General features: G+C 45.1%; 3 protein-coding genes across 3 annotated transcripts in view; 2 read left to right on the forward strand and 1 right to left on the reverse strand.

Annotated features, from left to right (window-relative positions):
- The window catches only part of LOC140422388 (uncharacterized), a 57,159-nt gene that overhangs the window by 33,477 nt on the left and 2,055 nt on the right, over positions 1–21,627 (reverse strand). The window contains exon 2 of the mRNA XM_072507410.1: positions 10,104–10,110. Within this exon, the coding sequence (XP_072363511.1) occupies positions 10,104–10,110 (7 nt within the window). The remainder of the gene's footprint in view (positions 1–10,103; positions 10,111–21,627) is intronic.
- On the forward strand, positions 497–7,007 carry LOC140422381 (uncharacterized). Its single transcript, XM_072507398.1, has 2 exons — positions 497–587; positions 3,016–7,007. Exon 2 carries the CDS (start codon positions 3,383–3,385, stop codon positions 4,472–4,474), a length of 1,092 nt encoding a protein of 363 aa, XP_072363499.1. The 5' UTR covers positions 497–587; positions 3,016–3,382; the 3' UTR covers positions 4,475–7,007.
- LOC140422384 (uncharacterized) lies at positions 9,942–19,714 on the forward strand. The gene is made up of 2 exons (XM_072507402.1): positions 9,942–10,476; positions 12,054–19,714. The coding sequence occupies exon 2, from the start codon at positions 12,412–12,414 to the stop codon at positions 13,420–13,422; it is 1,011 nt and encodes a 336-aa protein (XP_072363503.1). The 5' UTR covers positions 9,942–10,476; positions 12,054–12,411; the 3' UTR covers positions 13,423–19,714.

A 21,627-nucleotide genomic window follows, 5' to 3' on the forward strand; every position in this document is an offset into this window, starting at 1 on the left:
TGGGCCAAATGGCCGAACTCTGCTCCTATATCTTATGACCTGATGAAAGGGAGAGACTTGATTTGCTCCCAGATGTTGCCCAGAGGAGGCGGTTTCAGTCTGACTCATTGTCCAACCTCCACATTGTGAGATCACAAAGATGCTCGTCCTCTAGATCAGCCAATAGGAATAAACTCGCTCCGCGGCGGCGTCGCTGTATTTGCGTACACTCGCCCCGCGCGCGGATATGGAGCCCCGCCCCCGTCCATTTTTCCCCCTCCCCTCCGCATCCTCGAGACAAGGTCTCCAGCCAACCGGCTGACAGTTCCGGCGATCGATGATTCCCTCTCTCCCCAACCCGGGACTGCGCATGTCTCAGGGAGAGGGGACACTGCGCATGTGCAGAGGGAGCTCACCTCCGCTGACTCTGCTGAGTTGTGACCAATGGGAAGATTGGAGGACCGGAAGGACTCTGCTCCTCCGTCAATCAGACCTCCCCTATTGTCTCAATGCGGAAGCTGGACATGGAGGTTTCTGCCGAGCAAAGCTGTTGTTCCTCCAACCCTGAATGAGCTTGAGCTGCACACAGACTCCTGTCTCCAACATCTGTGAGTAAAACACTTTCTTTTCTCATTCTCACCTTCAATTGGTGACTTGTAGCAACTGAAGGGAAAGGAAGTGAATCCAGGGAGGGTGCAGACTCTGCAAAGGTTGGCCCAGGCAAAGGTTGGTCCAGATATTGACATCCTTTGCTCCCTCAGCTTGACACATTTATTTGTCTGGCTAAAAGGATCGTATCTTTCCTAATGTTCACAATTAAAGGGCTTCTTTCTCCAGGATATGGCTGACATTTAAGGGGACAGTAAACAGGACATAATTCAACCCAGCCAATTCCTTCCCTATCAGTCTATTTCCATCATCAGCAGAAGTGGTGGAAGGAGTCATCAACAGTGCAATCAAACAGCACTTTACTCAGCAATAACCTGCTCACGGTTGCTCAGTTTGGGTTCCGCCAGGGTCACTCAGCCCCTGACCTCATTACGGCCTTGGTTCAAACATAGATGAAAGGGCTGAATGCCAGAGGTGAGGTGAGAGTGACTGCCCTTGGCATCAAGGCAGCATTTGACCGAGTATGACATCAAGGAGACCCAGCTAAACTGTAGTCAATGGGAATCGGGGGAGAACTCTCCGCTGGTTGGAGTCATACCTGGCACAAAGGAACTTGGTTGTGGTGGTTGGCGGTCAATCATCTCAGCTCCAGGAGTTCATCAGGGCACATTCCCAGACCCACCCATGGTTAGCTGCTTCATCAGTGACCTCCCTTCCATCATAAGGTGAGAAGTGGGGATGCACAATGTTCAGCACTTTTCGCGACGACTCAGATAATGAAGCAGTCCATGTCCAAATGCAGCAAGACCTGGACTGTATCCAGAAGTGGGCTGATAAGTGGCAAGTTACATTTGTGCTACACAAGTGCCAGGCAATGACCATCTCCTACAAAGGAGAATCTAACCACCGCCCCTTGACATTCAGTGGCATTACCATCGCTAAATCCTCCACAACCAAGATCCTGAGGGTTACCATTGATCAGAAACTGAACTGGACCAGCCATATTAATACAGTGGCCACCAGGGCAGGTCAAAGACTACAGCGAGTAACGCACCTCCTGACCCCCAAAGCCTGTCCCCCATATACAAGGTACAAGTCAGGCGTATAATAGAATAATCACCACTTGCCTGGTTGAGTGCAGCTCCAACAACGCTCAAGATGCTGCTCTACACCATCCAGAACAAAGCAGCCTGCTTGACTACTCCCCATTCCACAAATATTCACACCCTCCGTCACCGGCGAACTGTGGCAGCCGTGCATACCATCTATACTGTGCACTGCAGTAACTCACCAAGGTTCCTCAGGCAGCACCTTCCAAACCCACGACCACTACTATCTAGAAGGACAAAAGCAGCAGATACCTGGGAACCCCACTACCTGGAGGTTCACCTCCAAGTCACTCACCAGCCGGACTTGGAAATATATCATCCTTCCTTCATTGTTGCTGGGACGACATCCTGGAACCCCTTCCCTGACAGCACAGGAGATGTACCTACAACTCAAGGACTGCAGCGGTTCAAGAAGGCAACTCATCACCAACTTGTGAAGGGCAACTAGGGATGGGCAATAAATGCTGGCCTAATCATCGATGTCCACACCCTGTAAATGAATTTTTAAAAATGTTATATTGGACAGAGATATATCTAGTGTTATATGGAATGTATCAGATATGTTATTGATGGTTCTGTAATAAAATACATGTATTATTATTTCTAGTTTTGTAAATAGTACTGTACCTACATTATATATTTCCAGTCATACAGTCATTACAGCAATGACCGAATCCATTTGGTAACTCAAGTCAATGCTGACTCTCTGTACAGCAATCCAGTCAGTCCCATTCCCCCTCGATATCCCTGTTCACCTGAAAGCTTATTTTCTTCATATTTTATTTTGAATTGTTGATCATCTCGACTTCCACAACCCTTGTGGGCAATGGGTTCCTCCTCATGACCACGCCATGGCTAAATAACATTCTTCCTCAGAATCACCCCATCTCTAATCAGTAAATATACTTATATGGAGAGTCTCTACTCTTGTACAGGTTGGTCGTGAGTTTAGATTTGTTGATCAGCATCAATCAGCACCTTCATAAGAATTGGGAGGGGAAGGAAGTGAATCCAGTCTGTATATTACACACATTTATCATCCAGTAACAGAGACATATATCTGTCTGGCAGCCTCTGTGTCCAGGACAGGAAGCAGTGAGCTTGGATATATCAATCAGCCTGAATCAGTGCCTTCAGGAGAATTGGGAGGGTGAATATTAGATACAGCAGAGTGAGACTGGAGGGAGAGTGTGTGGAATGGAGATTTAGAGCGTTTGAGGGAAAGAGAGAGAGCTAAAATTATTCGAAAGAAACTAGAATTGTCTGTTCTGAATTTCTATCCTGTACTGACGATGATTTTTGTAAAATCTTTTTGCAGGAAGTTACAACGAGAGGAGTTTGAGGTCGATATCTCAAACTAAATATCACGTCAAGAACTGACTGAGTCAGTCAATTCTTGGGTACCGAAGATCATCGGCCTTTGAATCTAGAAGGAGAAATGTTTGTCTATTCTGTCTGCTTCAAGAGATTTTAAACATCAGAGTGTCTGGGAAAGCACTGAGACACACACACACACCCGTGTGAGACTGTTACAGAGCACTGACTGTGGAAACAGCTTTAACCAGTTACATGGTCTGAAAAAATACTACACCATTCATATCAGGGAGAGACTGTACATGTGTTCTGTGTGTGGACGAGGCTTCAACTGATCGTCCAACGTGGTGAGACGCAAGATCACCCAAACCATGGAGAAACCATGGAAATGTGAGGATTGTGGGAAGGGATTCAAAGGCCCATACGGGCTGGAATGGCATCAACACAGTCACACTGGAGAGAAGCCGTTCACCTGCACTGTATGTGGGAAGGGATTCAGAGCCCCACATGAGCTGGAAAGGCATCAACGCAGTCACACTGGAGAGAAGCCTTTCACCTGCTCTCAGTGTGAAAAGGGATTCACTGACATTGGCAACCTGCGGAGACACGAACGAGTTCACACTGGGTTGAGGCCATTCACCTGCTCTGACTGTGGGAAGGAATTCACTCGGTTATCCCATCTGCAGAGACACCATCAAGTCCACACCGGGGCGAGGCCATTCACCTGCACTGTGTGTGGGAAGGAATTCACTCATTTACCCAACCTGCAGACACACCAGCGAGTTCATACTAGAGAGAGGCCATTCATCTGCACTGTGTGTGGGAAGGGTTTCAGTCAGTTACCCAACCTGCTGAGCCACAATGTCACTCACACCAATGAGAGACCCTTTAAATGCACTGACTGTGGGAGGGGTTTCAAAAGCTCTCAGGTTCTGATGATCCACCAGCGCATTCACACTGAGGAGAGACCGTTCAGCTGCTCTCACTGCACAAAGAGCTTTAGAACCTCATCCAACCTGATGAAACACGAGCGAGGCCACACCGGGGAGAGCGCGTTCACCTCTCCGACTGAGAAAAGATTCACTCAGTCATCCCACTTGTTGAACCACAATGTCACTCACACCAATGAGAGACCCTTTAAATGCTCCGACTGTGGGAGTGGGTTTAAAAGCTCTCAGGTACTGATGGAACACCAGTGCATTCACACTGAGGAGAGACCGCTCAGCTGCTCTCACTGCACAAAGAGGTTTCAAACATTATCCACATTGCGGAGACACCAGCGAGTTCACACTGGGGAGAGTCGATTCACCTGCTCTGATTGTGGGAAGAGATTTAGTGATTCATCTGCCCTGTTGACACACCAGCGAGTCCACACTGGAAAGAAGCCATTCACCTGCTCTCACTGCGGGAAGGGATTCACTCAGTCATCCAACATGTTGAGACACCAAAGGGTTCACAAGTGATGTTAGGTTGGATTCTGCTGTTATTCCTGCTGTTAATCACATCCAGTACTGAACCTGGAGTGGGTGGAGGGATTTGCCTCCTCGCCGACCCCTCCTGGTGCTCGGATGTGGCGACCCTGGCGAACGACTGCTCCCCGGACCTGAAATACCCGACTGTGAAGTGCCGCCCATACTACCTTCCACAGAGTTCACTTCTGCCATCATCACGGCGGTCTACATCCCACTCCAGCTGGAAGTGAAGAAGGCGCTTGATGAATTGTAACCGCTATAAATAACAATGAAACCGAATACCCGGAGGCCTTGTTCATCGTGGCCGGGGACTTTACCCAGGCCAACCTCGAGTGTACTGCCAAAATTCTACCAACACATCTCCTATCCCGACAGGGGTCCCAACATCCTTGACCACTGCTACACAAATATCAAGGGCGCCTGATGATCCATCCCCTGACTGCACTTCGGAAAATCGGACCACAAGACGGTGCTCCTTCTCCCGGCTGACGAGCAGAAACTTATGCAAGAGAATCCGGTTAAGAAAGTCGAGGCAAAGGAAGAGCTCCTACACGACTGCTTGAAGTCAATGGACTGGTCCATATTTAAGAACTCAGCAGCTAACCTGAACGAGTATGCCAGCACCATCACAGACTTCATCAGCAAGTGTGTAGAAGATTGTGTGTCAAAAAAGGTAGTACGTACATTACCCAACCAGAAACCATGGGTTAATCGGGAGATTCACTCCCGACTGAAGGCCACGCCTGAGGCATTCAAGGCAGGCAACCCTGACCTATAGAAGAAATATAGGTACGACCTCCGCAAAGCCAACAGGGACTCCCAAGTGACAATACCAAACTAAGCGATGATGTGGACTCTCGTCGGTTGTGGCAAGGCCTAAACAATATAATGGGCTACAAAATAAAGCTGAGTAGAATCTTCAGCAACAGCGCACCCCTTCCCGACAAACTCAATGCATGCTGTGCTTGTTTCGAGCAGGAAACCAACAAACCGTTGTCAACTGCCCCAGCAGCCTTGGACACGCCCATGCCCACGGTCACAGCCTCCAAAATCAGATCGGCCTTCTTGAAAGTGAACTCTCGGAAAGCACCCGGTCCTGATGGGATCCCTGGTCGTGCACCCAGATCCTGCGCTGACCAAGTGGCAGGTGTATTCGCGGACATCCTCATCCTGTCCCTACTCCGTTCTGAGGTTCCCACCTGCTTCAAGAAGACCATTATCATACTGGTGTCAAAGAAGAACCAGGCAACCTGCCTCAATGAATACCGTCTGGTGGCCTTGACATCGATCATTATGAATTGCTTCGAGATGTTGGACACATCAATTCCATACTCCCAGCATTCCTTGATACACTGCAATTCGCATACCGCCACAACCGGTCCACAGCAGACACCTCTCACTGGCCCTATACTTGCCCCTGGAGCATCTCGACAACAAGGACTCTTACGTCAGACTCTTATTCATTGACTACAGTTTTGCCTTCAACACCATAATCCCAGCCAAACTCATGTCCAAAGTTTACTCCAAAATTTAGGACTTGGCTCCTCCCTCTGCAACTGGATCCTCGACTTCCTGGTACATGGACCACAATCACTAAGGATAAACAACACCCTCCTCCATGATAGTCCTCAATACCGGGGCCCCACAAGGCTACGTACTTAGCCCCCTACTATACTCGTTATACACACGATTGGGTGGCAAAATCTGCTCCCGCTTCATCTACAAGTTTGCTGATGGCACGACCATAATGGGTCGGATATCAAACAACGATGAGTCAGAGTCCAGGAGGGAGATAGAGAACCTAGTGGCATGGTGTAATAACAACAATCTCTCCCTCAATGTCAGCAAAACTAAGGAGCTGGTCATTATCAGGAAGCAAAGTATCATACACACCCCTGTCTGCATCAAAGGTGCGGAGGTGGAGCTGGTTGACAGCTTCAAATTCCGAGGTGTGCACATCACCAACATTATGTCCTGACCCACCCACATCGACGCTACGACTAAGAAACCTGTACTTCGTCATGAAACTAAGGAAATTCAGCATGTCCAATGCCTCATGTGTGGCACGGTAGCATAAGTGGTTAGCATTGTTGCTTCACAGCTCCAGGGTCCCAGGTTCGATTCCCGCCTTGGTTCACTGTCTGTGCGGTGTCAGCACGTTTCCCCTGTGTCTGCGTGGGTTTCCTCCAGGTGCTCTGGTTTCCTCCCACAAGTCCTGAAAGACGTGATTGGACATTTGGATTCTCCCTCAGTGTACCCGAACAGGCGCCAGAGTGTGGTGACTAGGAGATTTTCACAGTAACTTCATTGCAGTGTTAATGTAAGCCTACTTGTGACAACAATAAAGATCATTATTTTTGTGAGGGCTACAAAGAATCCAGCACGAATTTAGAATAGAAAGAAATAACATTTATTTACAATTTTATATACATATATATGCATCAGCAATACTCTCTTGTTGCTCACTCCTCTCCAGCTGGTTTCAGACTGGCCAGCTCTATTTATGCAGGGACTCTGCTAATGATTTATCTGCCCCCCCCCCCCCCCCCCCCTCATTGGGGAAGCTCATACTCCTAAGGATTGTGGGATTGATATTAGTCCCCAGCCAGTGGTAAGCAGGCAGGTTATAACAATTATCATTGACTTTTACCAATCTTTACAGATGCGCCACAGAAAACATCTTATCTGGCTGCATCACAGCTTAGTATGGCAACAGCTCAGCCCAAGACTGTGAGAAACGACAGAGAGTTGTGAACACAGCCCAGTCCATCACATAAACCTGCGTCCCATCCATTGACTCTGTCTACACCTCCCGCTGCTTTGGGAAAGCGGGCAGCAAAATCAAAGACCCCTCCCACCAAGGTTATTCTCTCTTCCAATCTCTTCCATCGGGCAGGAGATACAAAAATCTGAGAACACGCACGAACAAATTCAAAAACATTTTTTTTCCCGCTGTTACCAGACTCCTGAATGACCCTCTTATGGACTGAACTGATCTCTCCACACATCTTCATCGACTGAATAGCACTACACTCTGGATGCTTCACCCAATGTCTATGTATTTATATTGTGTATTTATCATATATCCTATGTTTTTTCATGTACAGAATGATCTGTCTGTATTGCACGCAGAACAATACGTTTCACTGTACCTTGGTGCATGTGGCAATAAATTTAATCAAATCAAACTTTGTTCATTCTGACACTTGGTGAAGTGGGAGGGTCGGAGGGTTTCTTTCTGCTGGACTGGCTGGTCTTACGACTTTGCTTCCAGTGGGCTGATGTTCTTTGAGCCTGGGAGAGCACATTTCCACTAAAATGATCCATGAAAGCTGAAGTACATTTCCTTTATCCTGGATAGTAAATAGTGTTTTTCCCCCACGACAGGTGGATCTAAAAGTAACCAGATGGGTTTTTATAACTATCGACAATGCTTTCATGGTCATCGATGACTTGTAGGGCAGCGCAGTGGTTAACATTTCTGCCTCATGGCGCCGAGGTTCCAGGTTCGATCCCGGATCTGAGTCACCGTCCGTGTGGAGATTGCACGTTCTCCCCATGTTTGCATGGGTTTCGCCCCCACAACCCAAAGATGTGCAGGCTGGGTGGATTGGCCACGCTAAATTGCCCCTTAATTGGTAAAAATTAATTATGTACTTTCAATTTTTTTTTTTTTAAATCGTGACTTTTAATTCCAGATTTTTTATTAACTTAAATTTCATCATCTGCCGAACCTGGATCCCTATTGCATTACCCTGGGTCTCTGGATTACTAATCTAGCTGTTGTTTTCCGAGATGTGTTTTGTGAAAGATGAAGTCACTATAGCCAATAAGTGTGAGCTGTTTTCGAGTTGTTTCCTTTAGATCCTGTACTTTGCCACTAACTTGCCGACAAAACAGCCTAGCCAGCTGTAACTGCACTGTGTATAAATTATGTTATTGTAACTACTCCTTGAGATGCTTCAGTTCGCTGAAGCATTTCCCTGCATGTTTGTAATAAAGATTCCCAAACTTTCACCAACTCTGGACTCCACAACAACCTGGTGTTAGGAACAAGATCCACTGACGGCTCTGATTAAAGGAAAATCTCCGTGGACAGTGCATTGTTTGCTTTATACCACCTGTGTTTAATTCAGTCTTACTGACCACTGGGACTGCCAAAGAACCTCAGCGATCTGTTTCTGGTCTGTTTCTTTGATCTCTATTCGATGTAATTTCAATAACTGGAACATTTCACACAGGGAATTGTCAGTTTTATACCAAGGATATGTTTGGGGGCAATGCTGAAGTCCCCGTGACCGAGAGGGTTTTGTTGCTGCCGACATGAGGAGATAAAGCCGTACGGGAGGCTAAACAGAAAGAGTTAGGCAGTTGGAGAGAGTTTGGCTTTTGTTCAGAGGTCCCAGATAGGGGTCAGCCAGCATCATGACATCGATGGATCTGCACAGAAAAGGTCCAACCGGATGCAACTTATCAGGCCCAAGGTGAGGTTAGTGGCTGAGGGATTTGAAAAACCCTTCGGAGACAAGAAGTCAGAGTGGACTCGCCCACAGCAGGAAAGGTCATTTTGAAATTTCTTTGGTCCTTTTCACGACATTTTCTTGGGAATGTGAGTCAAGAAACATAAAAGCTGCAGTTGTGCTGGGGAATCCCTTCCCAAGGGCAGTGTTTCTGCAACGTCCTAAAAATGTGCCAGATGTAGATGGAAGACTTTGGAAGTTAAATAAGTGTGTCTATGTTTTGAACGATGTTTCAGAGTGTATCTTACTTCTCAGGTCAGTTTTGTTCAAGTCGGGTTGTCTCCACTTGAAGGCAGAAGCTGCCGTGCTTTATTGGTACCATGGCAGGAAACTCTCGGGCATCTTTATGGCACATGTTGATGACTGCCTATGTGGTGGTACTAGTGAGTTCCAAAACAATGTTGTGACAGGATCAGAACAACATTTAAGGTTTGGGGTCGGGCTTCTGAGATCTTTAAATACATTGGATTGGGAATCAGGCAGTGTGGGTCTGATTGACTTGGGGAAACCAGTCCTTTAACTGTGAACATTAGGAAAGAGACTATCCTTTTAGTCAGACAAATAAATGTGTCAAGCTGAGGGAGCAAAATATGTCAATGTCTTTAAGAAAGAGAGAGAGAGAGACCTGGGCCAAGCTTTCCAGAGTCGGCACCCTCCCTGGATTCACTTCCTTTCCCTTCAGTTGCTGCAAGTGACCAATTGAAGGTGAGAATGAGAAAAAAAATGGAAAGGGGGAGAAAAGAAAGTGTTGTACTCCCAGATGTTGGAGACAGGAGGGAGCTTCAGTTTGTGTGAAGCTCAATCTCCATTCACACAAAACCTGCCGTCTGACTGGCTGGAAGCCAAGAGTCCTTCCGGTCCCCCAAATGTTTCCATTGGTCAATACGTCAGCTGGAAGGTCAAGGGGTGGGCTCTGTACTGCACATGCGCAGCTTCCCTTCTCGCTTGGACATGAGCAGTCCCGGACCGGGGAGATTACCAAGCGGCTTCTCGCTCTGGCCGAAGCCGTCAGCCGGTTGCCTGGAAACCTTGTCTCGAGGATGTGTCGGGGGAGGGGGAACAATTCGGGGCGCCGAGCCTGCGCACTGGAACCAGGAGACGTCACCTCTGAGAAGCTGATTTCTATTGGCTGATTCAGGCAGGGCTCCATTGTGGCGACACAAAACGGAAGTTGGACTAAAACTTCCTCCTGTCTCCAACATCTGGGAGTAAAACACGTTCTTTACTCCCCCTTTCCATTTCTTTTCTCATTCTCACCTTCAATTGGTGACTTGCAGCAACTGAAGGGAAAGGAAGTGAATCCAGGGAGGGTGCAGACTCTGGAAACCTTGGCCCAGGTCTCTCTCTCTCAAAACATCCTTTGTTCCCTCAGCTTGACACATTTATTTGTCTGGCTAAAAGGATGGTCTCTTTCCCAATGTTCACAATTTAAGGCCTGGTTTTCCCAAGACATGGCTGACATTTAAGGGAACAGTAAGTTAATATAGGACAGAGATATGTCTTTTGTCCTTACATGATACAGATTAGATATATTTGCAGTTCTGTAATAAATTACATTTAATATTATTTTTATTTTTGTAACGTAGTACCTTAGCTAGATTTATTGTCACATGATCCGAGGTATTGTGAAAAGTATTGTTCTCCGTACAGTGCAGACAGCTCATTCCATACATGAAAAACATAGATCATACGATAAATACATAATGTAAATACATAGACATTGTCTGAAGCATATAAATTGTAGTGCTGCACAGTGGAGAAGATTCGTGGAGAGATCAGTTCCGTTCATAAGAGGGTCATTCAGGTGTCTGGTAACAACGGGGAAGAAGCTGTTTTTGAATCTATAAGTGCGTGTTTTCAGACTTTTGTATCTTTTGCCCAATGGAAGAGGTTGGAAGAGAGAATGACCAGGGTGGGAAGGTTCTTTGATTATGCTGCCCACTTTCGCAAGGCTGCGAGAGTTGTAGACAGAGTCAATGGATGGGAGGTGTGTTCGCATGATGGACTGGGCCGTGTTCATGACTCTGTAGTTTCTTACGGTCTTCGGCGAGCAGTTACCATATCAGGCTGTGATGCAGCCAGATTGGATGCTTTCTGTGGTGCATCTGTAAAAATTGGTATGGGTCAGTGCGGACGTGACAAATTTCCTTAGTTTGCTGAGGATGTATAGGCGCTGTTGTGCTTTCTTGGTTGCAACGTCGTTGTGTGTCGACCAGGGCAGGTTGTTGGTCATGTGTACACCTCGGAAATTGAAGCTGTAAGTCATTTCCACCTCCGCACCATTAATGCAGACAGGGGTGTGTACGACCCTTCGTTTCCTGAAGTCAATGACCAGCTCCTTAGTTTTGCTGACAGTGAGGGAGAGATCATTACACCATGCCACATGGTTCTCTATCTCCCTCCTTTACTCTGACTCATCGGTGTTTGATATCCGATCCACGACGGTCGTGTCATCAACAAACTTGTAGATTGAGTTGGAGCTGGATTTTGTGACGTGTGTATAACGAGTATAGTAGGAGGGTTAAGTACGCAGCCTTGCGGGGCCCCAGTATTGAGGACTATCATGGAGGAGGTGTTGTTGTTTATCCTTACTGATTGTGTCTATGGGTTAGGAAGTCAAGGTTCCAGTTACAGAGGGAGGAGCAAGTCCGAGGTTTTGGAGTTTTGAAATGAGCTTGGCTGAGATTATGGTGTTTAAGCAGAACTGTAGTCAATCAATAGGAGTCTGACGTAGGAGTCCTTGTCGAGATGCTCCAGGGATGAGTGTAAGGCCAGGGAGATCTTGTATGCTGTGGGTCAGTTGTGGCATTGTGCGAATTTCAGTGGATCAACATACGCTGGGAGTATGGATGTGCAGGTTAAGTGGATTGGCCATGCTAGATTGCCTTTAGTGTCCAAAAGGTTTGGTGAGGTTACGAGGGTGGGGTGGAGGTGTGGGCTTAAGTGGGGTGCTCTTTTCAAGGGCCATTGCAGACTCGATGGGCCGAATGGCCTCCTTCCGCACTGTAAATGCTATGATTCTGTACTGACAGTGATAATTCCTTTTCCAGGATAATACAAGAGGAGGAATTACAGGCGGAAATCTCAAAAATCACGTCTGAGAACTGTCAGATTCACTCGATTCGTTGGGGCCTGAATATTATCGGCCTTTGAATCTAGAAGGAGAAATTTTTTGTCCGATCTATTAGCTTCAAAAGATTTTAAACATCAGCGTGACTGGAAAAGCACCGAGACTCACACACCAGATGAGTGTTCCAGAGCACTGAATGTGGAAAGAGCTTTAACCAGTTACACAGTCTGAAAAAAACATTGCACCATTCAAGCAGGGAGAGACCGTACATGTGTTCTGTGTGTGAATAAGACTTTAACTGATTGTCTGACCTGGACAGACACGAGGAGACCCAAAGCATGGAGAAACCGTGGAAATGTGGGGACTGCGGGAAGGGATACAGAGCCCCTTCTCTGTTGGAGATTCATCGACGCATTCACACTGGGGAGAGTCCATTCACCTGCTCTGTGTGTGGGAAGGGATTCAGTCGTGCATGCACCCTGCAGAGACACCAGCAAGTTCACAGTGGGGAGAAGCCGTTCACCTGCTCTCAGTGTGGGAAGGGATTCAGACATTCATCCACCTTGCAGAAACATCAGCGAGTTCACACTGGGGAGAAGCCATTCACCTGCTTTCAGTGTGGGAAGAGATTCATTCAGTCATACACTCTACGAACACATGAGCGAATTCACACTGGCGAGAGGCCATTCAACTGCTCTCAGTGTGGGAAGGGATTCTCTCAGTTATCGCACCTGCAGTCACACCAGCGAGTTCACACTGGAGAGAGGCATTTAACCTGCCGTCAGTGTGGGAAGGGATTCACTCAGTTATCCCACCTGGAGTTACACCAGAAAACTTGCCCTCGGGAGAAACCATTCATCTGCTCGCCGTGTGGGAAGGCATTCACTCAGTTATCCCACCTGCAGAGTCACCAGCGAGTTCACACTGGGGAGAGGCCGTTCACCTGCTCTCAGTGTGGGAAGGGATTCAGTGATTCATCTAACCTGCGGAAACATCAGCGAGTCCACACTGGAGAGAGACCATTCTCCTGCTCTCAGTGTGGGAAGGGATTCAGTGAATCATCTAACCTGCGGAAACATCAGCAAATTCACACTGGGGAGAGGCCATTCACCTGCTCTCAGTGTGAGAAGGGATTCACTGTGTTATCCAAACTGAAGTCACACCAGCGAGTTCACACTGGGGAGAAGCCATTCACCTGCTCTCAGTGTAGGAAGGGATTTAGACAGTCATCCAACCTTCAGAGACATCAGCGAGTTCACACTGGGGAGAGGCCATTCACCTGCTCTCTGTGTGGGACAGGATTTTATGATTCATGGCGCCTGCTGAGACACCAACAATTTCACAAGTGATTATAGGGGTTGAATTCTGCTGTTATTATTTCTGTTCTCAAATCCATTCAGGATTATATTTCATTGAATCTGTCAGTTGGTCAATGGGGTGGATCGGACGGTTTCTTTTTGCTGGACTGCTGGTCTCACGACTTTGTCTCCAGTGGGCTGATGCTCTTTCAGCCTTGTTGCGAATACGTGGTTTCCAATTTCACAAGGATCAAAGCATGAAAGGGTGTTTGGAAGTTAGAAGATGTTTCCTTCCCATTTCTGTTTGGAGCACCCCAATGCATGCCACGTTGCCATGAAGATGAGCTCTGGTGGTTACATGGTTTAAAAACTTTATCTGAGTGTTTCTGAGAGAAGAAAACTGTTGAGGTATGAGGAGCAAGTTGTCTGCATGGATTGGGAAATTAGAATAAAAGGTATGATGATAGACAGGCAATCACGAGCTGTTAAGGAATTGTTACGTATTTATATAAAATATTCTTTTGAGAAACAAAAATCGAACTGGAAAGGTGATGCAACTGTGGCTACAAGAAAAGTTAAAGATTCTATTAGATCAAAGGATGAACCTCATAAAGTGGCCAAATATTAGTAAGCCTGAGGATTGGGAACATGTTTTAGAATTCAGCAAAGGAGGACCAAGAAACTGATAAAGAACGAGAAAACAGAATATGAGAGCAAATGGGCAAGACAATATAAAAACCGACTGGAAAAGCTCCGATAGGAATGTGAAAAGGAAAAGATTAGCAAAGACCAATGTGGGTCCATTCCAGGCAGAGACAGGAGAGTTTATAATGGGGAATAAGGAAATGGCAGAGAAACTAAACAATGTGTGTCTGTCTTCATGGAGGAAGATACAGAAATTGTCCCACAAACACTAGGGAACCAAGGGACGAGTGACCACAGAAACTGACCGAGATTAGTAGTCCTGGATAAATTAATGTGGTTGAAAGTTCATAAACTGGGCTGGTTTAGCACAGTGGGCTAAACAGCTGACTTGAAATGCAATACCAGCAGCACAGGCTCTATTCCCGTACCGGCCTCCCCGAATAGCCGCCGGAATGTGGCGACGAGGGGCTTTTCTCTAACTTAATTGAAGCCTACTTGTGACAATAAGTGATTATTATTATATTCTCAAAAGCTGATGCTCTACATCCCAGAGTGTTGAAAGAGGTGGCTGTAGAGACAGTGGATATATTGATGATCGTCTTTCAAAATGCTCTAGATTCTGGAATGGTTCCTGCAAATTGGAAGGTGGTAAATGTAACCCCACTATTTAAGGAGGGAGAGAGAAAACGGGGAACCACAGAGCCATTAGCCTGACATCAGTAGGAGGGAAAATGCTACAATCTATTATAAAGGATGTCATAACATATGAATTAGGAGCAGGAGTAGGCCACTCGGCCCCTCGAGCCTGCTCCCATCATTCAATAAATTCCCGGCTGATCTGATTGACACCTCAACTCCACACTGGCCCCTTAGAAAATAAATCTGGGAGCTAGTTATGGGAAACAAAGAATTGGCAGAGGATCTAAACAGATATTATGCATCAGTCTTTACTGTGGAAGATATTGGAACATCCCACTAATACGAAAGAATGCAGGGCAGGAATTAAATCCCATCACTGGAGAAGCAGTCTGAGACAAACTAATGGGGCTAAAGGCAGATAAATCCCCTGGACCTGATGGCTGCATCCTGAGATCCTAAAAGAAATAACTACAGAGAAAGTGGACGCATTGATTGTAATGTTCCAAAAATCCTTGGATTCTGGAGAAGTTACTGGAGGTTTGGGAAACTGCCAATGTGACACCGCTAGTCAAAAAGGGAGTGAGGGAAAAAGTTGGAAACTATAGACCAATTACAATAACATTTATCACTGTAAAAATGTTGAAATCAATTAGTAAGGAAGTAATACCAACACTTTTGGAAAATCATAATAAAATTAAGCAGAGTCAGCATGGCTTCATGCAAGAAAATTGTGTCTGATTAATTTAGCAGAATTCTTCGAGGACGCCGCAACTAAAGTGGAGAGAGGGGAACCAGTAGGTGTGTTGTATTTGAATTTCTAGACGGTGTTCAACAAGGTACCTCATCAGGCCGAATTTGCAGACGATACAAAAATAGGTGGAAAGGCAAGTTGCGAGAGGGATACAGTTTGCAACGGGACATTGAGGGGTTACATAAGTGGGCAAAAAGTTAAAAATAATCGTTCATTGTCACAAGTAGGCTTCAATGAAGTTACTGTGAAAAGCCCCTAGTCGCCACATTCCGGCGCCTGTTCGGGGAGGCCGGTATGGGAATTGAACCCGCGCTGCTGCCTTGTTCTGCAATACAAGCCAGCTATTTAGCCCAGTGAGCTAAAACAGCTGGAGTATAATGTGGGAAAATGTGAAGTTCATTTTGGAAGGGAGAACAAAAGAACAGTATTATTTAATTGGAGGAAAACTGCAGAAAGCTACAACACAAAGGGACTTGGGGAACTTGTGCACGAAACACAAAAAGCTAGCAGACAGGTGCAGCAGGTAATCAGGAAGGCTAATGGAATGTTGGCCCTGATTCCAAGGGGGATGGAGTATAAGAGTCGGGAAGTCTTGCTGCAGCTGTACAAGGTGCTGGTGAGATCACATCTGGAGAACAGAGAGCAGTTTTGGTCCCTTTATTTAATAAAAGATGTTATTTCATTGGTGGTGGCTCAGAGAAGGTTCATCCCAGATCCCAGGTATGGAGGGATTGTCTTAGGAGCAAAGGTTGAACAGGTTGAGACTCTACTCATTGGAATGTAGAAGATTGAGAGGTGATCTCATTGAAACATACAGGATTCTTAAGGGGCTTGACAGGGTAAATGCTGAGAGGATGTTTCCCTCGTGGGAGAATCTAGGACCAGAGGGCATAGTCTCAGAATAAAGAGATGTCAATTTAAGATTAAGATGAGGAGGAATTTTGTCTCTTGAGGATTGAGAGTCTTTGGAACTGTGAGAGCTGTGGGGACAGAGTCCTTGTTATATTTAATGCTGAGATAGATTCTTGATCAGTGAGGGAATCAACGATTATGGGGAAAGGGCCAGAAAGTGGACGCGAGAAATGTCAGATAGCTATGATCCAATTGAAAGTTGGAGCTGACTCGAAGGGCCAAATGGCCAACAGCTGTTCCTATTTCTTATTGTCTTATTTGGGTCTTATTCCTGCTGCCCCCCCCCCTCCAATAACCTTTCACCCCCTTGCTTGGCAAGAATCTATCCAGCTCTGCCTTTAAAATAGTCAAAGAATCTACTGCCACTGCCCTTTGAGGAAGAGTTCTAAAGTCTCACAAACCTCTCAGAGAAAAAAAGCTCTCCTTTGCCTTAAATGGGAAACAGTAAGAAGTCTGACAACACCAGGTTAAAGTCCAATAGGTTTGTTTCGAATCACTAGCTTTCGGAGCACTGCTCCTTCCTCAGTTGGGGAAAGTGCTTTCTTTTAAAGTGACTCTAATTTCTAGATTCTCCCACAAGAGAAAACATCCTTTCCACATCCACTATGTCAAGGCCCCTCAGGATCTTATACGGTTCAATCAAGTCACCTAATCTCCATTGGACACAAGCCCAGCCTGTCCAATCATTCCTCATAAGACCAGCCTCCAATTCCAGGTATGAGTCCAGTAAACCTTCTCTGAACTGCTTCCAACACATTTACATCATTCCTTAAATGAGAGTGATACTGTACACAGTGCTCCAGATGTGGTCTCACCAATGTCCTGTATAACTGAAGGTTAACCTCCCTACTTTTGTATTCAATTCCCCTCACAATAAACAATAACATTCCTATTTACTTTCCTAATTACTTGCTGTACGTGTATACTCGCCTTTTGTGATTCATGCTCTTGGACACCCAGGTCCCTCTGAATCTCAGAGCTCTGCAATCCCTCACCATTCAGATAATAAGCTTTTTTATTCTTCCTGCCAAAGTTGACAATTTTCACATTTTTCCACTTTATTCTCAATTTGCCAGATTTTGTCCCACTCATTTAACATATACCTTTTTAACCTCCTTATGTCCTCTTCACAACTTACTTTCCTACCTATCTTTGTATCATTGGAACATAGGAGCAGGAGTTGGCCATTCAGCCCGTCGAGCCTGCTCCACCATTCAGTACGATCATGGCTGATCATCCACTTCAATGCCTTTTCCCCCACACTATCCCCATATCCCTTTGTGTTACTGGGATTTAGAAATCTGTCAGTCTCTGCTTTAAACACACTCAATGACTGATCTCCCACAGCCCTCTGGGGTAGAGAATTCCAAAGATTCACAACTTGTAGATTTCTATTGATCAAATGGTTGCCCTGTTCTATTCCCGTATCCCTGTCAGTTTATTTCCCTCAAAAGCCCATCCAATTTCCTTTTGGAAACATTCCATCGTCTCTGCTTCTACCCCCTCGTAGGAAGTGGGGTTCAGGTATTTCTCAAATATTGCCAAACTCTTGTTCAAGACTAACATTTTCTTCAAATGTGAAAGAGAATCAGAGAGTACAGAAGGAGGCATTCAGCCCACCATTCCCATACTATCCCTTTAAATGAACAATCAATTTGGTCCCATCACCTGGCAAGTTTCTTTTCCCACAGAATCTGTCCAGTTCCCTTTTGAAAGTTACAGTTGAATTTACTTCCTGCACCTTTGTCAGGCAGTGAATCCCAAATCACAACAACTCGTTCTGTTTTAAATACTTTCACGATACGCTGTGTTTGGATTTTCACAGGGGATTTGCAATGGAAAGAAAGGCATGATTGTTGCACAAAATCAAGACTCAGTCTTTATTGATGATCTTTGTGAATGGACCGAGTGTGATATATCCAAGGTTGGGGACTAGTTCTAAAAATAAATTACATTTATTTGAGTGGCACAGTGGTTGGCCCTGTTGCCTCACAGCACCAGGGGCCCATGTTCGATTCTGGCCATGGTCACTGTCTGTGTGGAGTTTGGACGTCCTCCTGTGTCTGTGTGGGTTTCCTCCAAGTGCTCTGGTTTCCTCCCACAGTCCAAAGATGTATGGGTTTGGTGGATTAGCCCTGATAAATTGCCCCTCAGTGACCAGGGATGTGCAGGTTAGGTTATGGGGTTATGGATGAGTGGATATGGGTAGAGTGCTCTTTGGAAGAGTCGGTGCCAACTCGATTTGCTAAATGGCCTCCTTCTGCACTCAAGGGATTCTGTATCTATTTCTATAGCACCTTTCGTGACCACACAATCACCTAAAGCTTTTTACAGCCTTTGAAGTATTTTTGAAGTATAGTCACTGTTGCAATGTCAGAAGTTCTGGGTATGTCTCATTAATAATATTTAGTTTTAAAAATCAGTCACTCGTCCATCTTGACTGTTATAAGTAACAAGGTTAAGGAAGCCATGTTCAACTCTGAATCCTGACTGGAGCTTTATTTTAAAAATTCATTCTGGATAAACGAAACTGTTTCTAGAAACTGATGAATAAGGCAAAATTGTTTAAAGTAACAAATTGTTCCAGAATTTTGTAAAGCTACAGAAGATCATATCCTGCCAAAGTCTGGCTCAAGTCTAAGACTCATTATTCAATCCAATCAAAGTTAGTAAGAAAGAAAGTGTTTGTCTTCCATAAAACAGTCTTTTTCAACCAGTGGATATTGTATTAACCAAATGTATTAATTAAAGATAACTATTATTTAGCAACCAGTCAGTAACAGATGGCTGAATAAGTAATGAGCCTTAAGTGAGTAACAATTAAATAATCAATCAGCAAGTTACAGTAAGAGTCTGAGTTTTATTTGCTGTATAAATTTAAAAGCTTAATTGTTGTGTCTGTAAAGAATGTGCAATGAGGATAACTGTACTGGCAAGAGAGACCTTCAAGCTCTGATTAGCCTCAACATTTGAAACTGTATTAATAAGGGATTGTATAGAATCAGATAAAGGGATAGTTTGAATAAGTTCTTTTGTATTCCTGTCTGAGATAATGAGAGAAGGTGGAGTCAGTAATTGGGGATCCAATTAAATTAATCCAGTGACCAAATTGACCAAAATTCATGTTACAACAGGCCCAACTCTGACGTGAGGTAATGGTCATTTTGGGGATAAAAGTAGAGGTTCTGAAGGTCTTCCTCGCTGGCCAAGTACTGAAGACTCCCGAGGCCGAGTTCCAAGGAAATTACTGTCAAAGAAGGAGCCAGACTCCCGAGGCTGAATTGCACAAGAATTACTGTCAAAGAAGGAGCCAGAAAGGGTTACGCTTCTACAGACTAATCACCCATATGAAGTTATAAAAATCAAAGTTTCTTTGAATAAACTTTTTAAATTTAATATCAAGAGAATTCTGTCTATGCTTTAATTGCCTTGTCTGAACCAAAGTGAATTTATTAAATGCTAAGTTGGGTGTGGCTGAAATCAATAAAGTTCCAGATAACAAGATCAGAAAACATAAATTTAAAAATGCATTTCTATAGAGCCTTTCACAGCCACAGAACGTCGCAAAGTGCTTTACAGCCAATGAAGTACTTTTGAAGTGTAGTCACTGTTGTAACGTAGGAAACACAGCAGCCAATTTACACAGAGCAAGATCCCACACACAGCAATGTGATAATGAGCAGTTGATGTGTTTTTAGTTATGTTGATTGAGGGATAAATATTGACCCGGACATCGGGGATAACTCCCCTGCTCTTCTTCAAAATAGTGGCTGTGGGAACTTTTACATCCACCTGAGAGGGGCAGACAGGGCCTCAGTCTAGCATCTTATTTGAAAGAAGGCTGTTCTGATAGTGCAACAGTCCCTCAATGCCGGGAATAGGAATGTTGGAATAGAATTTTGTCCTCGGGTCCCTGGACTGGAATTTGAACCCACAACCTTTTGACTCATAGGTGAGAGAGCTGCCCATGAGACAAGGTTGACACTATACAATACAAAGTTAGAAAGGGAAAGTTACCCTTTAAAAACCCCACCTTTGCCTCCAGTGCCTAAATCTAATAAAATCCCCAGTATAAATAACATGGATTTGACGGACAGATTTTAAAGTGTTAGTTTAGAGCCAAAGGTTTTGACTTCCCATCCGAGCCTCGGGCACCTTTCTGTCTCTATTGCTCGTGTCAATGACAGCCAGGCGACGGAGCTGAGGCTGAATTTAGCTGAGAATAACGGGGCCTGCGCACCAGATGGGCGTCGCACTAACAGAGAGACAGGAAGGTGCTGGAGGGCTGACTGGGAAATGGGCCTCCAACCAATTGTTGTATCAGTCACTCAGAACAACTCACTGTGTCAATAAATAAAATAAAATAAAATCTCCCCCTTTGACTCCTTTGCCAATTACCTTAGAGAAATTCTCTTTCTGTTAAAGAGCCTGTCAACTCCTCTCACCCACTTTCCCTGAACAACATCAATCTAATAATGAAAAGTCCAGAAAAATCAAATGTTTTTACTGATAAAAGTTTATTAATGAAGCAGAACACGGGAAATCAAAGTCCAGAAAATGACTTGAGGATCATAGACAACCCGAGTAAAAGGATATTCACAATATTCTGGACACAAATGGTTTCTCTTTAATTCACCTGTAGCCTGTTCCCTGCCCTCTTTGTGGAAAACTCCGCTCAGTCCACAAGCATGACCCTGACCTTCCGCTTGCTGCTATTAGAATTCACCACCTTGCTCTCAGGCTCACATTTCTGACCTCGGCCTGCTGCAATGTTCCGGAGAAGCCCAACACAAGCTGGACCAACAGCCCCTCATCTTCCCATGAGGCACTTTACAGCCTTCTGGACTCAACATTGAGTTCAACAACTTCAGACCCTGAACTCTCTCCTCCATTTTGATTTGTTTTTTTTGCCGAGTGCCAGTCTGCATCTTGTTTACATGGTTTTTGCTTCCAGACAGAGTTGTCCTTTATTCTGCCATTAACACTTACTCTGGACCAATGTTTTAATTCTTTACTACAACCATTACCTCTCCCTTTCCCTTTTGTTCCAGGATATTTTTGACATTTAATCTTACCCACCCTCCAACCAATCCCTGACTTTACCTTTTGTTCTACCTGACCCTCTGAAAGAAACTAGCTATTTATTTTAGTTAAAAGAGGGTTAATTAATAAATCGAATTAATAATTGACTTAAAAAGCTCAATCAGAAACAATGGAAAATGGATTCCATCATGACTGTGCAAAATGGATATTGCTTGCCTTTGCAAAATGGATATTGCTTGCTTCTGCAAAATGAATATCTGTTGGCA

This window comes from Scyliorhinus torazame, chromosome 5 (genome assembly GCF_047496885.1).
Source record: "Scyliorhinus torazame isolate Kashiwa2021f chromosome 5, sScyTor2.1, whole genome shotgun sequence".
In the NCBI taxonomy this organism is placed as follows: domain Eukaryota; kingdom Metazoa; phylum Chordata; class Chondrichthyes; order Carcharhiniformes; family Scyliorhinidae; genus Scyliorhinus; species Scyliorhinus torazame.

What these genes read in the sequence shown, in the direction of transcription:
- LOC140422381 (XM_072507398.1), top strand. Translation starts at nt 3,383, where the DNA reads ATGGAGAAACCATGGAAATGTGAGGATTGTGGGAAGGGATTCAAAGGC.
- LOC140422384 (XM_072507402.1), top strand. Translation starts at nt 12,412, where the DNA reads ATGGAGAAACCGTGGAAATGTGGGGACTGCGGGAAGGGATACAGAGCC.